The sequence below is a fragment of the Lasioglossum baleicum genome, chromosome 9 (genome assembly GCF_051020765.1).
Source record: "Lasioglossum baleicum chromosome 9, iyLasBale1, whole genome shotgun sequence".
NCBI lineage: Eukaryota > Metazoa > Arthropoda > Insecta > Hymenoptera > Halictidae > Lasioglossum > Lasioglossum baleicum.
In genome coordinates this window covers 6,661,765-6,682,370 of record NC_134937.1, presented here as the reverse complement: position 1 = coordinate 6,682,370, position 20,606 = coordinate 6,661,765, and the positions used below count along the sequence as shown (strand labels likewise).

General features: G+C 42.4%; 2 protein-coding genes across 16 annotated transcripts in view; one reads left to right on the top strand and one right to left on the bottom strand.

The window, feature by feature from the left end:
* LOC143212417 (uncharacterized) overlaps positions 1 to 11,299 on the bottom strand; it is a 48,923-nt gene extending 37,624 nt beyond the window's left edge. Inside the window, exon 1 of the mRNA XM_076431239.1 lies at positions 10,536 to 11,299. Within this exon, the coding sequence (XP_076287354.1) occupies positions 10,536 to 10,742 (207 nt within the window). The 5' untranslated portion in view covers positions 10,743 to 11,299. The remainder of the gene's footprint in view (positions 1 to 10,535) is intronic.
* Hiw (MYC binding protein highwire) overlaps positions 1 to 20,606 on the top strand; it is a 525,671-nt gene that overhangs the window by 494,765 nt on the left and 10,300 nt on the right. For 5 of the 15 annotated variants that reach the window (XM_076431216.1, XM_076431230.1, XM_076431221.1 and 2 more), the window contains exons 31-37: positions 16,230 to 16,452; positions 17,099 to 17,461; positions 17,917 to 18,123; positions 18,198 to 18,626; positions 19,474 to 19,834; positions 19,914 to 20,109; positions 20,168 to 20,373. In XM_076431216.1, coding sequence (XP_076287331.1) covers positions 16,230 to 16,452; positions 17,099 to 17,461; positions 17,917 to 18,123; positions 18,198 to 18,626; positions 19,474 to 19,834; positions 19,914 to 20,109; positions 20,168 to 20,373 — 1,985 coding nt within the window. Of the gene's footprint in view, positions 1 to 16,229; positions 16,453 to 17,098; positions 17,462 to 17,916; positions 18,124 to 18,197; positions 18,627 to 19,473; positions 19,835 to 19,913; positions 20,110 to 20,167; positions 20,374 to 20,568; positions 20,596 to 20,606 lie in introns of all 15 variants that reach the window. The other 10 variants (XM_076431231.1, XM_076431227.1, XM_076431229.1 and 7 more) reach the window with 7 other exon arrangements.

Here is a 20,606-nt window from a genome sequence, read left to right as displayed (position 1 = left end):
TACTAAAGTCATAGTACTTTTGGATGACTAGCTCGTTGTCCACATTAAAATGACTACCTGCTAAGCGAACTTCAGCCTTTGTATCCTCGGGGTTAGTCACTCTAACGAATATCTCACTATGAGGCATCACAATGATGTGACCTCAGTTTCTTTATTACTTACGCGTATATATATTTACGTGAAAACACAAAGACAAAAGAAACTGCAGTTTAAAAATCCATAGTCTATTTATAATACAGAACCTCGTACGCTCTCCAGAAATAGTTGCATAAAAAAGCTCAGGATAATATTTCAGCCACCGTTGCTTTACACTTTAAATCAACAAAATATGTCTCGTTTACAGTGTCACATTTTAAAAAAATATATCCATCGCCACAGGCAGGAAGAGATTAATCCTTTTACCCAGAGGAATTTTCACCCTGAGGAACATATGACGGTTAGATCGAAACATTATACACTTCTCTCTCTCTATCTCTCTCTCCGTGCAGGTTGGCCATATAATTATACTAATTTAGCACTTTAATGTGGCGACGATACAAAATTACAACTAGACTGCGGATCTTTATGCAAAATAAGGATCATCTGTACTAATTGCAAGAAGGAGGAGCTAGACAGAAATTTATTCCTTCCTCTGCACAATTCTAGTGAGTTAGACGTAATGAATGGATATTTCCAGATCCTTCTTATCTGTCTAAATATGACAATCCCGGAATACCGGAACTGAAACTGTATTATTATTTTTTTTTACATATATCTTTATACGAAGAAAATTGCTTAGAAACCGTTGTAACAATTTTTTTAGAAGCATGACGTTTAAAAATTGGAACTAGGCAACTCTAAAAAGAAATGCTGGACTACAGCAATTACTGAAAAAAAATTATAGGAAACTTCTACGGAATGTGTAGTACTTAATGCGGAAATAATTAGTTTAAAACAAGAGTTAATCTCTTATTAAGTCGTTGTACTTCTCGTTTATTTATGAAATTTAATTTTTACATGTAATTTTAACGATTTTTACTATATTGATAACAATACGACCTCTCCCGCAATTGTCTCCGAATAAAGTTGACAAACTCAGCACGGTTCATCATAGTTGCAGTACACGAGCGGTTCGACCGCTCGCAGTAAAACTTGTTAAACTACCGGACGAGAAGATAGTAGGAAACTAAGAAACCACGACAATCTCTGACTAGCTGGTCGAGCGAAGAGGAACTAGGCAAGGTCGTATCGAGTGTCGAAACCGCGCGCGTGTGGATCCTGCTTAGCCAATCGACGAGTCGTTAAGCGGACGCTTGAGCAGCGCTCAATCTACAGCCGCGATTTTACAAGCGGGCGCATTGAATCACGCGGTCTAAGTATCAAAGCGCGAAAGAGAAAGAGAAATAGAGAGACAAGGAGAGACAGAGAGAGAAAACGGGAGAGGGAAGGAGAGAACAAGAGAGAAGAGGCGAGCAAGCGGGCCACTTCGCACGTGTGACCAATCGCGATAACTCGAGTGTGCTCGCGGGGTGTTATAGGGAATTATCGTCGGGAATGAACGAAGCAGGATGTCGGCTATATCTACGCCCCCGAGCGAGTTCTCCAGACAAAGCGGGCAAACCGCAATCGGGCCAGATGCTTGTACACCGTATTGTGCACCGAGACCTGGCCTAAAATAATTCATCCAGCCGGTGCAGATCGGTCCGGCACGGCCCGGCCCGGCACCGATAATGCGCTGCGTGCTACAATCTCGATCCAACCCGTTTATTGGGTTATCGAAGTTATCTGCTGCGTTAACCGGTGCCAGCTTAGATACCCGCTCCCTCGACGAAGGATTTCCGTGGCTTAATTGCAATGACGCATGCCGGGGCAAAAGAGTCTCACCGAGACAGCGTAAACGCCGTATCTCGCGCCATCACGATTCCAATTGAACGGTGCCATTCAATTATCACGACGAAATCGTGCGAAGAATATTTTTCAATTCTGAAAGAGCAAAGTGCGTTCATCTGGGATGATTTTTTCACCTGTTGAGCAGACTTTGTGCTGGGCGTGTCTCGGAGTTTTTGGAGTCCAGACAAATTCTTTACTCCTAAACTGGATGAAAAGTCTACGGTATTCTTGACAGTAGTAGAAGATCGACGATCAATTTTATTATTACACTGAAGGAAACTGGAGAAATAACGTTTCATTTATTTCTATAAATTCTGACATCATAAATTAACCATAATTTATTGATATTGATTTATTAACGACAATATACCGACGTCCCTAATATCATATAATTCCTTCACCGTTTTAAATTGCGCTTCATCTTTTTCATAAATGCGTAATATCCGCAGTCTACTCATCAATTTGATTATTGCTGGCTGAATTAATGTTGGATGATATAAAGTGCAAATTTTACTGGAAAGCAGGATTTGATGGGAGAACAATAAAAGCTAAAATAGATCGTAAGGAAATCTCACATCCAACGTTGCTCCAGCCAGCATTCAATTGACTGTTCCAATGGAAATTCGCTGATCTATGCAGATGACTCTAACAAAATCTTTTTACAAAGTACTGTATTCGACGTTCCTTTTCTTCCACTTTTGTACGACATTTTTGCTTTGATATTCACCGATCCAACAAGAGTTCAGGCGAGCATTGACCCCCTTCGTTCGAGCGATGTAAACTGTCGATTATCGTTTTATCAGATCAAGCCGCCGAGCCTCGAATCTAATGAATTTTCCACGAGTTTCACAACAATCTACAGCCGCGAAGGTTAGAGGTCCCGCAGACGGAGAATTCAAAAAATCCTCAATCCTATCTAACGAGTCCCTTGATAATGTATCCGGTTCTCGCGCGTTATCACTGCTGTCTGATAAGGGTATCCAAAAAATCGTCGGAAAACGACAAAAGCGAGAACAAACAAGGCGTGCTAGGATCGACGAGAAGTCGGATGACCACGGTGCTGCGCGGAGGGTCACATGATAAACGGCACCCATAATTTTTCCCCTCGCGTCCCGTCTCACGCGACACAGTGCCCGCATGATTGCGGCCCGGCCGCTCGGTAACACCCAGAGATTCGTCGTGGACCGAACAGTAATTCGTTGAAAGAGCCTATTGTGAATAAATTGAGCCGGGGCAAGGATTGGGCCAGCGGTCGAGGAGAGTTCGACGCGGTGTCCTCTCGCAGCAGCAAGCATCGCGCGGTCGGTTTTGTACGCATGAAATTCCCACCGCGGTCTGCTCCACCCCCGCACCCTTCTGCCTCTTCTCGGACACGCAGCGAACCGTCAATTTATTAATCCGACGACCAACGGCACCAATAAAAGGCCCGCAGAGGTGCGACTGGTTCTCGGGGACCATTGTCCCCGGGGACAGCTTTCGAACTTCCCGCGAAATCCACGGCTGAAAGCCTTGGTCACGATCGAGACGTTTTCGGCGAACCGTTTTCGATCATTACAGCTAATTAGAGCTGGACGTAATGTCCCATATGGTTGACAAATAGGCTGCTTACACGGGCTGGGATCAACAAGGAACTGGACTCAGTATGTTCTCATCTTTTCGAGACTTGATGGCGTATTTTATTGAACCAATTTTATTAGTGAATTTTGTCATGTGTCTCTATTATATCTGTGACGTCGGAGCTGGGACTATTTTAGCCGACAGTAGCAAATAGTTTCTGATGATTAATTTAAATGAACAGCTGTTACATTAGCAACAGTAGAGAGATTATCCAATAAACAAGCAAATAATTCTAAACATCATCAATTATATAGAGTGTAACAAAAATATTGTACTTTGTGGCTTTGTTAAGGAGGTATTATGACTTATTTTATAAAAATATTAGAACTCGTTATTTTGACTTGTAAACCTAGTGTTAATTTGTTGATTTCACACATTTCTCACGTGAGTAACGAATAGTACATGAGCAAGGAGATTACTAGATTACTAGATAGGATCACGCATCAGATTTTTAATAATAATACATTAATCGTGTTTCAAATCGACACAATGGTAAAACATCAAATGAAACGATCGGATAAATAATTGGCATTGCCAATTATTGTGAAAGTAATCAATATTTACACAAAATTATGTCAGAAACGTTGCCACATGTTTTGCTATGGACAATAGTAGATATAAATATCTTTGAATCGCAAAGATCAATACCTTTTCATGAAAAATGTGACATTTGACATAAGGGAAGGATGAGGGTTGTAACAGTTTGAGGGTGCTCGGCAACTTCCGATCTCCGCACAGTACACCCTGGGAACGTCCGTCTCCGGCCTCCGCTTTCATCGTTCGCACGGCCACGTTGGCCGTTTCCGATCGTCGACGTTATTTGCTCGGCACGATCGTAATAACGTTTGCATCGCGTTATTGTATCGCGAGGCCGGACAGATGCGACGCCGGAATGGTGGAATTAATCGAGGGCACGCGTTGCCTCCGTTATTAATTGACGGGATCATTTGTGCGGATCGCGTCGATATCGGTTCGCAATTGAATTACCGATACCCACGGCCATTTGTCAGGGAACAGCCGGACGTTAATCCCGAGCGCGGCAAATTTGAAGCGTCGCGGTTGCAGGATCGGCTCTCTCTGGGTCAACGGTGCGCACTGAGTGATGCAAGCAGACTGCACATTTTTATGCATTCGGAATAAATATCGAGGAGACTCGGTATGCAAAGCGTAATCCTCTGTTGGTTTTATTGAAGTCGTTAATGCATGGGATTCGATTACGGGGAAGGAGGTTTCTGTACGATCTTCGGATCATCTGCGACGGATGTAGTTATTATGATTTATGATTGAATTTTTGTCGTACGGAGGTTTTATAGACACTTATCGCCTTTCCTGTTTTAACCCTCAGTTGGTATGATGATAAATAGACTGTGATTCTATATATAAAAAAATTTTACAAGTCAATTCGTCAGATATTTTCAATGTTTTGTGTTTCACCTACTCGTTTTTGTCATAAAATCCGCAGTCTAATGATAAATAGCAATTTAATGCCTGCTGGATTTGAAACAAAACATATTGGAATGTAGCACATAAATCTTATGCGAAAAAGTACAACAAGTTTTCTAATTGCCTAGCATTCACAAAATCAGCAACCTACACACTTACCAGTCGTCAGAAACAGTTTCTGGCAACAATGTACTTGTCAAATATTTATCTGAAAACTATGTTTCACGTAGATTTTATCAGAACGTGCGTGTGCAAGTTGGATATTTGATCTAAATAGATATTATCAATTTTAAAAGACGAAATGAAATATCAAACATTTTTCCAACTGCCAGAAAACGATATGGCCTCTATGCTTGAGTTTGATGAACATATGGCACAAAAAATAGACGCATAATTATTAGAGAAACGTAGTTATATTATCACTAATCACTTCATTACAATTGTTGCGTATCTCTAACAAGAATTGCAATTACCCCTTAACGCCGAAACGTTAATTACAACACCAAATATTGAAATTCTTCCGACGGCGGTGCCCGGGTCTACTTTGATCCGGAGTCCCGAACTCGTCGTCTATGTACTTAACTTTTAGCAATTAAACTAAATGAATAGCTGTTGTATTGGGACTTAACGACGCCAACTAAGGGTTAAATTGTACTTTCTCATTTCCGTCATAGATGCATAAAATTCACAGTAATAACAATTAGGGAGCAGTGGGCGTGGCGAGATCCGATTAGTGGCGAAACACTTTCCCAACGATGCACGCAAGTGCCGGAGTACTATTAGAGCGGTTAAGCATCGTTCCGAAGAATTTCGTGCACGACTCAGCATGTTTACGCATTCATAGGAGCACCAGGCGAAGGCCGAGCCCGTGTAGATCGCCGCGATAGGTCCCACGAAATCGTCTCTGTTGCGTTCGCCTAAATCTAACCGGCTTCCGCTGCGAGCGACTTCCGGTCGAAGGGGTTGTCCGTACTGGAAATCACCGAGAGGAGAACGACGCATTGTCATCGCTTCCACGATATTTCTCCGTGTCTGAGAGCTGGCATTGTTCCCTGATCATCCTCGCTAGCAGATTCGATCTGCTTCTATTCTCGCCGCTGATGAGTTCAGATAATCCATTTAGCTAAGACAAAACAGCCTTGTGCACAGAAGAGTCGAACTTCCGTACCTAAATACCACGTGTTAACCTGGCTTTCGCGTAATTCATCCTGCTTATCCGCTTGGGATAGTTATTTCGTTTTATTTGTTACCAATTAGTGGTATTATGCTAAACTGGAAGAAAACTAGAGAGACAACATTTCTTTTTGGCATACTTAAAATTTATTTCTTCTACAACTTCTGACATCATAAATGAACCAGAATTTATTGATTTAAAGCGCGAAGGCAAAGTCGATGAAATATGCATGGATCTTTTATTTCCAAGGAACTCATGAGTAGATCTGTATGGAAAATGAAAATTGTCTAGAGTTAACAACAATATATCGACCGTCAATATACCTCATTAGTAGACTGCGTCCCTAAATTCTTATAATCTCCTAACTGTTTCAAATTGCACTATTCATTTCTTCCATAAATGCATTTTATCCTCAGTCTACTCGTGAGGGTTAACGAAGGGTTAATGAGGGTCTTAAAGTTCACTAATAATTTTTTCCATAAATGCATAAAATCCGCATTCCACTAATGAGGGTTAACGAAAAGTTCAGTATTCAAAACGCTAAACGTATTTAACGTTGATAGCAGCAATTTCAGCCAAGATCCTCATCTCCAAGCAATTTCTTCGGCTCGAAAAGTAAATTGCGCCTAGGAAAAAATGCGGATCGATCAGGTTGCTACGTAATCGCGACTGGTAATCGCATCGGTATTCCATTGAACGCGGATCCGCATGCAGCCAGGGCAAAGCCCACGGTTAAAGGAAGCTTGCCAGGCATTTAACGCAAACAACCGCGCGCCAGCACGGTCTGTAAATGGAATTAACGACGGTGGAATGATAAGTGACGTTGGTTGGTGGATCTGATTCGATTAGGAAGTATATTTCGCCGAGCGAGAGGCCCGGTGTCGGGCCAACCGGTGTCAATGAACCGCGAGAAAGAGGCAACACAGCGTCGCCTTAGCGGCTCAAAAAGTTCCCTTGCTAATCGTTCCCATGTTCGCCGATGATTAGAGACACCCGGTATACATTGCAATGCGTGTCACGCCTACGCCCGTCGCGACAGGCGTTCGTCAGACCGGCAGAAATTGCTTTCAATAATGCGAAACATGGTCGGCAGTGCCGCCGACTTACGGGGAACACGTACTTGACAAAGAAGCAGTAAAACACTGGCCGGTAACAGTGTCACGGGACCATTGCTGGTGGAAATTATTCAACGCGGTAATCTGACCTTTCTAATTATCACTTTCCAAACGGGTTCGTTCTGCAGAACACGGCCGTCTTAATTTGAACGGGATCGGTTTCTCGCTCGCTTATAAATAAATGGTCATTAGCAAACCCGTCGCGATAATGTTGCGAACCTTTCCAGAGAGGGGCCAACGACTCTTGGAAAATTGATAATTAACGCAGTTATTTCGTAAAACGTGAACGGCGGCGGACTGGTTATCCTTGCGTTTCCACGCGGTTCGAAGATCTACATAAAGATAGCCAATGAGCAGGGGCCCAGTTCGTAGTCGAGAAGCGTAGCATCGATATTTAACCCGGACGGCTGACCTCAGAAATCGAGACCACCGTCAATTCGGCGACGCGTTACGTACAATTAACATACGAACTCTCCTCTCGTCGCTCTAACTGCACCACTACGCTCGAAATATATTTCTCGGCTATATTTAGACGCTGGAGTTTATCGTCGAATTTAGCGAACGACTCGTTTCTACGCCACGATTCACGAGCGGAGCGGCGAACCCGTCGCTCTAATAGTCGAAAGGATAGTCGGGGCTGGGTTAGGCTCGTTACACTGCACAGACTGAACAATAGGGGAGACACGGTAAGCTGATACTGGGGCAGGTTCAGACATTTTTTCGACAGTATGTCCAACCCGGACGAGGTATAAGGTGTTTGCCCGAGCTTCTAATATGACAGTGCACGTGTGCGAGCATTGGCAGACCCTGAGCTTTGATGAATGAAGTCGAGTGAATATTTTCTGGCGTTCGATATTCTAATGTGTACTTCGGGATGATTTATTTGCTTGATTGTTTGTGTGTCCTACTCTTCTGTGTAGAATTATTTTTGTATATCATCCGATGTGGGAATAACCTATGGAGCATGTCGGTACAGAGTTTTAGACAATTTTAACTACTGTCAATCTAATTTTCTTCGTTCCTCACTATAACGACCTGCAAATACATTGAATTGACACAACGATTTTACTACAATTTTCATGCGAAAATTTTGCTAAAAATGCAAGCACTTAATTCTATTTTATTTAACAACCGTTCTCTGCAAGACTTCTAGAAGACTAGGTTTAATTATATAGGACTAAAACAAAACATTCCATTACAATGAAGTAAATTAATAGGATTAAAAGAATTTATAAGGACTTAGATATATTACTTTCAACTTATTAAGATTATTAATGAGAGAAAGCATCTTCTGTGTGGCTACTGTCTCTGCAAATGATGCAAATCATTTTTATTTTGCATAAATATCCGTAGTCTACTTATAATATATGTGGGGAAAAGACCAAGGTATATTTCAGAGGATTTCTAATAACGAGACTGTGGATCTTAATTCAAAATAAAAATATTCTACTTCAATTGCAACAAACAATAGCGAATTAATATATTTAATAGGTCGAAAATAATATAATAGTATTTTTAAATTCTTCTAATATTTTCACTGTTTTAAATTACACCTCTCCATTTTTGTCACAAATGTATGAAAACCGCAGTCTACCGTAACCGATTAGCTCAAACGAAACGTGTGGAGATGAAAATCCGAGGGACGTGTGAACCGTCCTGTTAATAGCGGGCGCGTCTGGCTCGATTTTAAGTTTCTCGCGGAAGTTCCCGAAGGAAGGAGCCCCAGCCGGTTGCTACCCGTTGCAACATGGTCTCCTAGCCGGGGCGTATGGTGCATCGGTTGAACTGTATCCAGTGGAGCGCAGCTGACAACGAGACAACAGCAAGTGGAACTCCGGATATGTATAATGCTCCGAAACGTGCCTCATAGAAGTCGGGTGTACAGTGTTCGAGGCCGAAGTATACCATGCGCGCCCTGCTGTGTGATTCCCGACATGTTCACGGACCAATGATTTATATGCTAATCCTAACTGGAACACGATCTCCAGGGGTCCATGTGCTCCGGAAACTTTCACTGTTCGAGAGCTCGCAGAACTCGCGAGCGTTCACCTTGAACGCCGACCGTTCACAATTTCGGGTAATTTCGAGATGTCGATGAGATAGGCGCATCCGCTTACGGAGGAAACCATTCTTTTACAACAATACCTCGCAACAAGTGTTCTCGATTATCTCGTGGGGAAAGATTGCTTTCTGCAGCGCAACTATAAACAAGTCTGTGTTTGGTGATGACTAGACTGCGGATTTTATGTATTTATGATAAAAATGGCTATGCACAATTTAAAGCAGTGGTCATATTAAAAAGATTTAAGGACATCAGTGTATTAGTTTCAATTTAATATGATTATTAAATGATGAAACAATTTTTTATTTGGCACCTGTGCCTTGCAAATGATGTAAACATTTTTTATTTTGCATAAAGATCTGCAGTCTAGTGATAACACTCTGTTGTACTGTTATTACTGTTATCGATGCTGATCAACGGTGTCCATTGTCGAATATGATAATGCCATTTGTATCAGTGAATTATGAAATGTACTATTTCAATGCTAGTCTTGATTAGATCAGAGAGAAAAATTGTTTCTTACAGCACAATTATGAACGAGTGTTAGATCGTAACAGTCTCCTATCCTACTGTTATCGATGCTGATTACGATGTCATTTTTGGAAGATGATGATACCGCAACATTTCTGTATACTTGTATCAGTGAATTATAAAGTTTAATATTTCAACGCTACTTGATTAATTGATAGGCAATAATTGTTTCCTATGTCGCAATTATAGAGAACTCTTCGTTCAATGATTGCAACCTCCTATACTAGAGTTATTGATGCTGATCCACATCATTATTAGAATATAATAATAAAGTTTCGATGGTACGCCACCTGTATCAGGGAACCATAAAATTAAATTTGATATTCGAGAGACAAACTCGATCTACACAAAGTTCTGAAATGCCCAAAATCTGGAGTAAGATCTTTGTCTCCAGGTTTTAGTGGTGCGAGATCGGAGCTCGCACAGTCGAGAGGACCTTCCATTTTTAGATCGCAGGGTCCGTTCCACCGCAGATACCGAAAGTCATAATCCCAAACGAGCGAAGTTGGAAACCTAGGGAGTTAGTCATCGTCCGTACATTTGCGTCGCAGGTTACCAGCCGGGGCCGTAGTCATGGCGGTCGCGAATATCAAACGGCGATGATCGGCAAAACACAGTAATCGATCGATTGATCGTTCGCGAACAGAAACGTCACCGAGACGCGACGTAGCAACCGCGACGACTTGCGGTGGGTTAGTGACGAAGTACATAGCGTTTCATTCACCTGATCATTGGAGAAGACACACTTGACGTTAATCCAACGGTGTGCCTTGACGGTGCAGTTGCACCCGTCCATCGCGCATATCCCGGGCGGTGCACTCTCGACGTTACCAGCCAGAACTACTATACACCACATGAACACCGAGCATACGACCGCACGATCACACTTGAGCCCGTTCAGGGCACTGAACACTCTCCTCCTGCCGCTCATCGTGGGATCGAGCGAGATCACCCCGGAACAAAGGGCCGCGTTCTTCGTCGGCCGCGATCGATCCGCTTCGATTTCCTCGCGCCGTAGATCTTTCCTCACATCATTTACGACACACCGTGCACACTTCCATCGATATGGATCCTCGTCGATCCTCCGGGTACTTTCGAACTTTCACATCTGGCCGCGTCGATCTTGCCTCGAATCGATCCTACAAGGAGCCGCCTTCATCGGGCAGCGATGAGGATCGAACAAAGGGAGTTACTGTGCTCTTCGGAGTTTTCCAGGCTGATCGATCGTTACCCTCGATCTCGGGGAACCGGATTCCTCTCGACGGACAGCTCGCGAAGAGGAGAACTCTCTGCCTGACGATGATTGGAAGAGGACTTGCTGCTCGCTTAGGATAGTCGCGCGAGCGAGTCGAAACACGCGCGCGGACGGCTCGTTTGCGTAGAGGTGGGGCGACTAGAGGCCAGCTGACGCGATCATCGCGGAGGTTGCTTTGAAACTGTGGTCGGTGGCATGCACGATCGGTGTCTACTCCCCACCAAGAACCGTGTTCCTTCGCCTGACTACTATACGCTCCCGCGTGCTCTCCCTCTTCGTGTCTTTTCGAAGATAAAAGCCAGCAAGCCTGCCACGACTGCCCGGAGGGGCGAGAACTCTCGGGCACCGGTTCGGCAGGGTTCACCATGACCGGGACAAGCCAGAGGGAACCGCTCCTCTGCCGCTGCCGGCGCACCGGTTTTCGAGCAGGTCGACAGGGTCGCCGCACTTTGTGCCCTACGAGAACTGACCTTGACCAAGTTACCCGCGAAACGACTCTGACCATCGCGAAACACGGATCGTCGTGACCGAGGTTTACGTAACATGCAGTGGCTCGTGTGCGGTTTGTAGGAGCAGGTTACACGGTCGTTCGAGGGCACCCGCGCTTGGCCGACTGCAACTGATATCGGTTTGTGCGTTTTATTTCCAATTTTTTCCGTTTCTATAATGTTCGCGATGTCCTCTGCGGCTACGATCGCGTGATGTTTTCATCGGGATCGTCGTGATACGGATGGTGTGCAATCATTGTTGTCGATAGTATTGAAATACATGCGTTTCAAGCTTGTAAAGACTTTTGGGGAAGGATGCGATAGGTACTTCACGCAGTTTTGGTCTCTCTTGTTATACAAGGTGATGAACGTTTGGTCACTCAACACAGTATCTATGTACCTACCATTATTTTTTAATAGACCCTCCAACAGCAATAGCAACTTCAATCATGAACCAACAATTCGCCTCCAGTAACGTAATTAATAAATCTTTTGTGTTGCAACATGAAACCATTTTTTTCTGCAGCACAATTACTGGAAATCCTATTATGTATTAGGCTGCCGGTAGGTAAAGTGTTAAAATATTTGCATTGAGTTACTTCTGGTGTAGATACCGAACGAATTTGCGACACCTCGTGAAGTTCTGTTAAAGACAATTTCTATAAATTTTTGACCAATTAATCTTCACTGTCTCCTCTGAGATACCGTTAAAAATTACTGTACTATAATCCTAAATAATTCCTACGTCACGGAATGCCTTTGTGGTTAATAAAGTACTAAACGTTCAACTGATCTTGTACGGGGATCAAATGAAAAGAAGATCAGCTGTAAAAAATATATTCTAGTTCAGGTGCAATGCCTGAACTCTGGAGTGCAAAGATTTAATTTTTAATACTAAACCTAACCACCACCGGTCAAATGACAGGTTCCAGATTTTTTATTTTATTCATAAGAACTTTAGTAAAGCACATATAACATGAACTCGTTCATTTTATATAATGTATTCGATACAAATTCAATTTTTGAATAAGTGCACTTCATCAAATTGGGGCTCGATGTAATTAATTGTATCATATTTTAATTATAACCATTCAAATGTAGAGCATTCAGAAGTCTCTGAAATTCCCGATAAAAAGTGAATAATCTTTTAGCACACTATATTTGGGGAATAATATTTCTCCAAGCAACGGGAATATTCATAGCACTCGTACCTCCTAAAAGCACGTTTTATTTAAAAAACTTTATCTTTACAACTCGAATACATAATTCAGTATAAGACTACACGTACGTAGCAAACTCTTTGTCCGAATTGTCAAGGCTCAGCTAACCAACGGTCCTGATTCCGCCAGGTGCGCGGTGCGTTTGTAGTAATGTCTCTCCAAAAATTACGCGAAAAGGGGTGCGCAGCATGGCCGCTGGAAGGCAAAATAGCTTCCTTTATGGCCGGTTCGTAGAAAACTGAAAAGCAGCGCGGCACACAGGCCACCGTAAAAATGGGACGACTCGGTCCGCGAAAGCGTCTCTTCATAGCCACGTCGCTTTTCATGGTAGACAGCGACGTAGCTCTTCGCTTTATGAGCAGAAGCCTGGCCATTTAATTTCCCATGAGAAATTGCGCGTGTCCGTGCAACTCCTGGCCCGGCGGCGTCTCTCGGCCTGTCTGCGTCACACATGCGAAACGTCCATTCATTCATAACGCTCCTCCCGATTCCGGAAACACCTGACGCCACGGCTGAAGTGGCCATTTCCGAAATGACCACGTGCTGACCATACGTCACATCGAGCCTGACCTTAAAGCCGTCGTTCCCAATATCTGCGACACGACGTACACCTCGATCCTCGACGCAATCCTTGTCGCTCCGGCATTCGATTGCGTTTCACATTCCGTCCATCGATCTTCTTCCGGCTCTTATTACAGGGTCGATCGGTAAGACGACACCCTCATCTAGGATAGTCTTCGGCCACCGTCTTAAAGAATTGGTATCGACGCCCACGACGGATAAAACGACCGTGATATCGCCTTTCCGAACACCTTCTACCCCTAGATCCTCTGAATTATGTCGCTCTTACTTTGATGCTTTTATTCTACGTTAGCCGATCTAGCGAGGCAACGCCTGTGCTAATAAATATTAAGTTTGGAAAATCTTCTCAGCTCACCTACCAGCGAACTTATTCATTGGTTATTTATAGACATAATCACGGGATTTGGCATGCAAGTTTCTTCATACAGATTTTATAAAACAAAATTTAGTAGCTTATAAGTACCATCATTTCCAGCAATATTTTCATACCCTCTCATACAGAGGACACCTAAATTATTATTTATTCGTGTAAATCCCCTGAATTATGTCGCTTTTACTCTGATACCTCTATCTTACGTAGGTCGCTCTATCGAGCTAAAGCGTCTGCCAATTATTAATTTTTTGTATAATACATACTCGGAAACTTTTCTGAGGTACCTACCAGCGAACATATTTATTTGTTATTAAAAAGATACTTAAATGGGAATTGACATGCAATTTTGTTCATACAGATCTTCTGTAACAAAAATATTAAGCCTTGTAAGTCGGTACCAACGTATAAAATCGAGTTCAAAGGATTAAATAATGTAAATTTACATAAATAGTCTAAACACATTTTTGTATCATCTGATGTATTCATCTGATGTATTTGTGTGTATTCCATCTATACCTATGAATTTTTATACACTGTTGTCATAAAAATTGCTATAATTATTCACCAAAGAAACTAGACCATTAGTAGCACTCATTGTCAGATTATTCCATTCTGATTGCTCGTACATCACCACTAGATTTTCGATGGAAGATCTCATAATTTTTAGGAAAACATGTTCAGTGAAGCGAATTAATATTCGGACGCTCTAGAAAAGACGATAACTTTTTAAAACATTTTTCTATACGATTTGAACTTTTTTGGGAAGCTAGAGCAATTAGGTTACTGCAGGATGCGAAAAGAAATTTTTTCAAAAATTGCAATTGATCGGAATTGTAGAAAAAAATACTAAAAGTTGCATTTTACAACTTTTTTATGTGGGCCTATATCGAAAATTTAAAAAATACTTTGTAAAAAATATTTTGTAGATCTGTGTCAATTATATGCACTGTGAAAGTTTCATCGAAATCGGTTGTTGTCGGAAAAAAACGAGAGGCATTGAAAGATGTAAGAATCCTTAGATTTATTGCAGTTACAGGCCGAAAATTGTGAAAATCTGCCATTTTTACCATCTTTAAATGTTTGTAGCTCATTGCAACGTCGACCGATTTTGGCGAAATTTTCAGAATATGTTTAATTCACACAGATCTACAAAATGTATTTTTTAAATTTTCAATATATACTTATAGTATTTTTTCTACAATTCTCCGATCAATTGTAGTGATCCTGTAGTAAACTAATTGCTCTTGCTTCCCAAAAAAGTTCAAATCGTATAGTACAATATTTAAAAAATTATCGTCTGTTTTAGAGCGTCCGAATATTAATTCGTTTCACTGTATGCAAATATTCACAATGTTTACGAGAGCGTAAAGAAGCGTTAAGTTTCTAATGTCAGAAGGCTCAATAATTTTGACGACGACAGTCTAGAAAGAATTATAAATAAGGATCAAACATCTACAAAGAAGTCTCCTAAATTCCAAACAATTTGATCGTCCTCTTAAAAAAGCATTCAAAAATATTCACTCGAAACAATTTGGACAAAAGTGGCCCATCTTCACGACCCCAGATTTGCAACATGAAGCTCTCATAAATAAGACGAACGTGACTCCGCTTTGTGTCACGCGTATTCTCATTGACTCCAGACTATTCTCGTCGTGTGCCCGTGGGAGCCTCCAGCTCCGTTCAATTGATCCAGTGCTTTAGTGTTTTGATAAACATCCTGCAAGTCAGCAATCTCCAAAGTGAAAATGGTTCTCCACGATCTGTCGAATCGTGAAGACGGGTGGCTTATCAGCTTACGAACCTATTCGTAAATAATTGACAGAGTTATCGGTCCGGGCAGATTTTGTTCCTCTCGGGTGTCACGTTTTTAATTAATTATGTATCGATGTTCACTGGATACCGGTTTGGCAACGCGGCTCTTCGGAAGTAGCAGGTTTAAATGGTTCGAAGAAGTCGTTCTAGCTGCTCGTGTTACAAGCGAAATCGGTCGAGGCGTGATGGCACAGTATAGGTAGCGAACCCATCGCGACGGAGAACAGAATTGCAATGTGATTGCGCCTTATTAGGGATGACTCCGACGATGACTCGCTAGGGGAAGCAACGATTGTCTGGCTGGCAGAGGAGCATCGTCCTCTGCTCGTGATCTATCCAGACGAGACCCGCGGAACGGATCACCAATTAGGGGCATTGTAACTCGGAAACTCGTTCTAACGAGTCGACAACCTGCGACGATCCTCGTTTCGATCCATTCTTTGACCCTTGCCAACGCTCATGATCAATTTTTAGCTGCGTCGCCCGTTCATGACGAACTTAGCAACTGTGATACTAAAATGTATTAGCGTTTAATAGATTGATCGATGTAATCAGAGTCGCTCGAACGAACGACCCAATTTTTAGCTTCGTCGCACGTTTATACACTCGGCCAGTTCAGTAACTTGATACTAAAATGTTTCGTGTTCATTCATCGATTTAATGAGAGATTTTTCTTTGCTGTTTACAGTTGTCACTCGAACGAACGACTCTTCCTTCGGGATTTCGTCTCGTGCACAGCTGGCACGAGTGGAGGCCGTCTCGCAAGATGGCTGCAACCGGACAGTTTCGTGGATCCCGCGAAATGCGAGGTTCTGTACTCGAAGGAGGAGATGAAATGCGGGTGGCCGGCCATCGTAACCATTTACACGAAGGACCAATATGGCGACATCGTCCACGTTCCCAACTTGAAGGTATGAATTGTAGAATCGCTTGTTCCTATGTTGGATGTTCCATAAGTGATGTCCTTGTGGTGCAAGCTTCTGAAATATTTCAGCTTTCTTTTTAATTTCTCAAGTCGTTGGATAACTTCTTGAGACATTTTTGACATTTGATGAACATGAAATCACATGATATTCGATCCGTCACGCTCGAACGGCGTGGTATGACTGTCCATTGTTGTCTGCATCAAGTATGCACAACACATAACACTTCTGATGTTTCTGTTTGAAAGTGACTTTACCAAGGGACGTAACAAATCCACAATTCACTTGAGACCACCGATAGTTCAATTTAATAATCAGACTGCGGATGTTTATGCAATTTGCAATTTTTGTAGATGAATTTTAAGAAAGTGGAATTAAATGAAATCTGGTTTTCGGGGACCGTAGTCTTTGTAAATTTGTGATAAATAAAAAACATACTAAAAACTTTAATGAATTTTATATTCTACCATTTTTTTTTTAAGTTTCGGGAGCCATAAATGCATAAAGATCCGCAGTCTATAGTAGTAACTAATAATATAGTAAGAAGTAGGTAAAACAAGCAGTGTGTAGTATAGTAAGTAAAGTGTGAAGAGTGTGAGATCGATAGTTGTTCGAATGGAGAAATCTTTTGCAGGTGGAGGTGAAGGCAGTCCCGATAGACAAGAAAGCCTTAACAAACTCCGAACAAGGGAAAAAAATTCGACGAATCTCTCAGCCGGACCCGATGACGTTCGGTGGTCATCCTCAGCCTTCGCTGGATGTACCGTACGAGGTCACGGTTAACAACAAGACTTGCTTCTACGCGATCACCATTATGAAGGCTTATCAGAACTATTCCTTCGAGGAGCTACGGTACATGTCACCGGCCATAAAAAGGGCGAGTGAGAGCATGCTGGTCAGACCTAATGGTGATGGAAGCTACAGCGCTACCTGGACACCGTCATCTGTCGGATGGTACTCCCTAATGATCATGGTGGACGGATACAACATGGAAGACGTGAGTACTCGACCCTCACCATATTCCAAGAAAATTCGCTGTGAAATTCTTTCAACACTCGTGTCATCTTCGGATTAACAGCCCAAAAGATTATCAGGCTATATTTTACTCATTTTCACTTTATAGTTTCAAATCAACAAATTGTGGTTCATAATCGAACATTTCGGCGAAATTGAAAACCTTAAAAATTTCCATGTTTTATTAATTTATCACAATTCATGTCCTATTTCTACATCAAATTTCATGTTTTCATTTTTTAACAATGTTCTCTGAAGATATAAAACCGATGTGAATGTTCGTAATATTACATCAATTTATAACATCAAGATAAACATTTATGAAAAGAATCTCAAATGAAATTTCAAAATTGCATTCACCTTTGGTTGCCACTATAAGGGTTAAGAATATATACATAGAGTTAGCAATCAAAGGACATTGTATGGTGGGTTTTTCAGAACTACAAAGTGGAAGTAAAGGAACCACCGCAAAGGATGCAACCGCCAACTCAAAATGTCGTCAAGAAACCGCAGCATCAGCCAAGCAGACTCAGAAAATTTGTAGCTAAGAACAGTGCAGGTCTCAGGATCAGAGCCCATCCCTCATTACAAAGCGAGCAAATCGGCTTTATTTCGGTCAACGATACCATAGCTTTCATAGACGAGGTGATTCTCCCGCGTCTTGAACCATTCAAGGATCAATGGAAAACAAAAAGTTTCCTGACCTTCCATTTTTATAGATTCATAACGACGATGGTGTCTGGTTGAGATTGAACGCGGACACGATAAAGCAATACTGCAACAGCAGTCATCTGGAAGCTTGGTGTCTACAGTACAATCAACACTTGGGGAAGACCCTGCTTCTTCCAGTTGAAGAGCCGAAATCGATTTTAGATCAAGTCATCAAGGAGACTATTTCGCGCAAGAGGCCTGAAGTGGTCGATGAGTACGCAAAAAAGACTGAAACCCCTTCGGTGTTAACTTTCTGTGTCGATCGAAACACAATTTCACGTTTCAGCAAAAGGAAAACGGTGACCTCCGACGCGGCTAGGACCATGGTGGTCGTAAGATGCGGTGCTTCCGGCCACAATATTAGAAGCAGACCAAATTTAAAGGCAGCACCAGTGGGAATATTGGCACCCGGCAACACCGTGACCATTCAGGAATATGTGGGTCTTGGTATCATTTATTTCAACCCTCGTACGATCTGCGAAATGTAAAAAATTCTGTTCTCCACATCAATTCAAGAGACTTATAATTTCATCTTTAACCCCCATTCGTTTCTCTATAGTTCCCTGTAACTTCGAAATTTAATATTTTTTAGTCTAATCTCATTCCTAATCACAATGTGACAAAAGTATCTTGTTCTTTGGTGTCACCTTTTTAATCGAGCAGAGTTAGCTTCACCGATCCTGCATTGAACGTATGGCTCGATGTGTGTGAAAACGTCGCAAAACAATAACAAAACTCTTTTGTTTCTAATTATTATTAATGCAAATTTTACGAACATATCCGTGACATTTTTCTGATTAAAATGATATCAAGCGTAACACAATTTGGATCATATTTACTTGTTTAATCCACGACATAGTAGAACTAGTCAGTGGAACGCGAATATTTGGATACTGGGGCAGTCGCCTAGCTACAAAATTACATTCATTCTTTATGTTAGTATATGCATACTAGCCTGTATGCATGATAATTTGTGTTATACATAGATCGGTTTACATTGAACTGTTTACATGCGGATTACCACCAGTTCGGACAGTCAAGGTTCTATGGAAACGTGAATTAAACAAGTAAATGTGATCCAAAGTGATGTTTGGACTTATTTTAACCAGAAAAATGTCACAAACATGTGGACAAATGTTTCTCAAGGAAATCATCAAAAACAAAAAAACGATTAAACCGAAAAGAAAGACTTGACAGTATCTAAAGTGCTAAACGAATGAACGTACAAGGGTTGAAAAATGGAGCTGAAACGACCCTGTTCAACTTTACCTGTTTGTTTCTCAGTTTGTGAACAGCGAAGGTACTTGGGTCCGCCTCGACGACGATTCAATGTCCAAGTACTGCTTCGACAGAGGTCGAATCGCGGACGGCGAGGCTTGGGCCCTTGCAGTTACGAAACTGGGATACGTGACCTTCATGAAAATCGAGCTCGAGCTTGAGAACGATGCTGCGGAAAAGAAACCGATCATAGCCGATCCGTCCGTTTCACCTAGTCATAAAGGTTTCGATTTCTCCGTGCCTTCCGTGAGTCACGAGGGCTTCAATTTCACCCCGCAGAATTACACGCCGAGCACAGCGGAGTCTGGCGAAGGTAGCAACACGAATCTCTTTATTTTTGGTTCATACAATCAACATGGTTCACCAGGTACAATTCGATGAGATCGAGTTCTACTCGCACGCATGCCATACCGTCACGACTGACCACCGCTCGTATTATATTTCAGGAAGCGACAAGCCGACATTGGAGAAGACGGACGTCTCGCCGAAATTCTCCAAGCCGCATTCCAAAGAGAGGGTGGTGAAAGAGAGAGAAAGGGAAGGCGGCGGAGGCGGGGGTGGAGGCGGGAAGTTCAGCGTTCTTCAAAAGTGGCTGAGAGGCGACGACAAGTGTCACGGGGAGAAGAGGAGCTCGCCCGGCAGGTGGATAAAAAGAATGAACCGTCGGGATGCGTGCAGTTAGATTAGTTTCATCATATAGTTTTGGCATTTGCAGGGATTTTTCCGAGTTCGTCGGCGTGTCCGTGAAGGAGCTGGTGAAAGCGATCGGCGAGAGCCGAGCGAATGGCAACGGTCCCACGCCACCCGAGACACCGAGAAGATTGTCGAGAAGCTCCTCGCCGAAGAATCCCCAAGGTGGGTCACCAAGAATTCACAGCCCGTCCTCTAGCCCGGTACAAATACCCGGTACGTATACGCAACTCGCAAACAACCATTTATAAATGAAATGAAATGTAACGAAACGAAATGGGAGCTACGTGCGCGATTCTTTCTATTTTCTCTCCTTCTATGGTCTCATCGTTTAACCTCATACATTCATGTGTGTGTCTTACTTCACACTTTCGGCACCGTAACTGGTCTGAGGAGAGGGAATCATTTCAGAAGCTGAGAGACCCGTTACTGACACTTGTAAGACCATA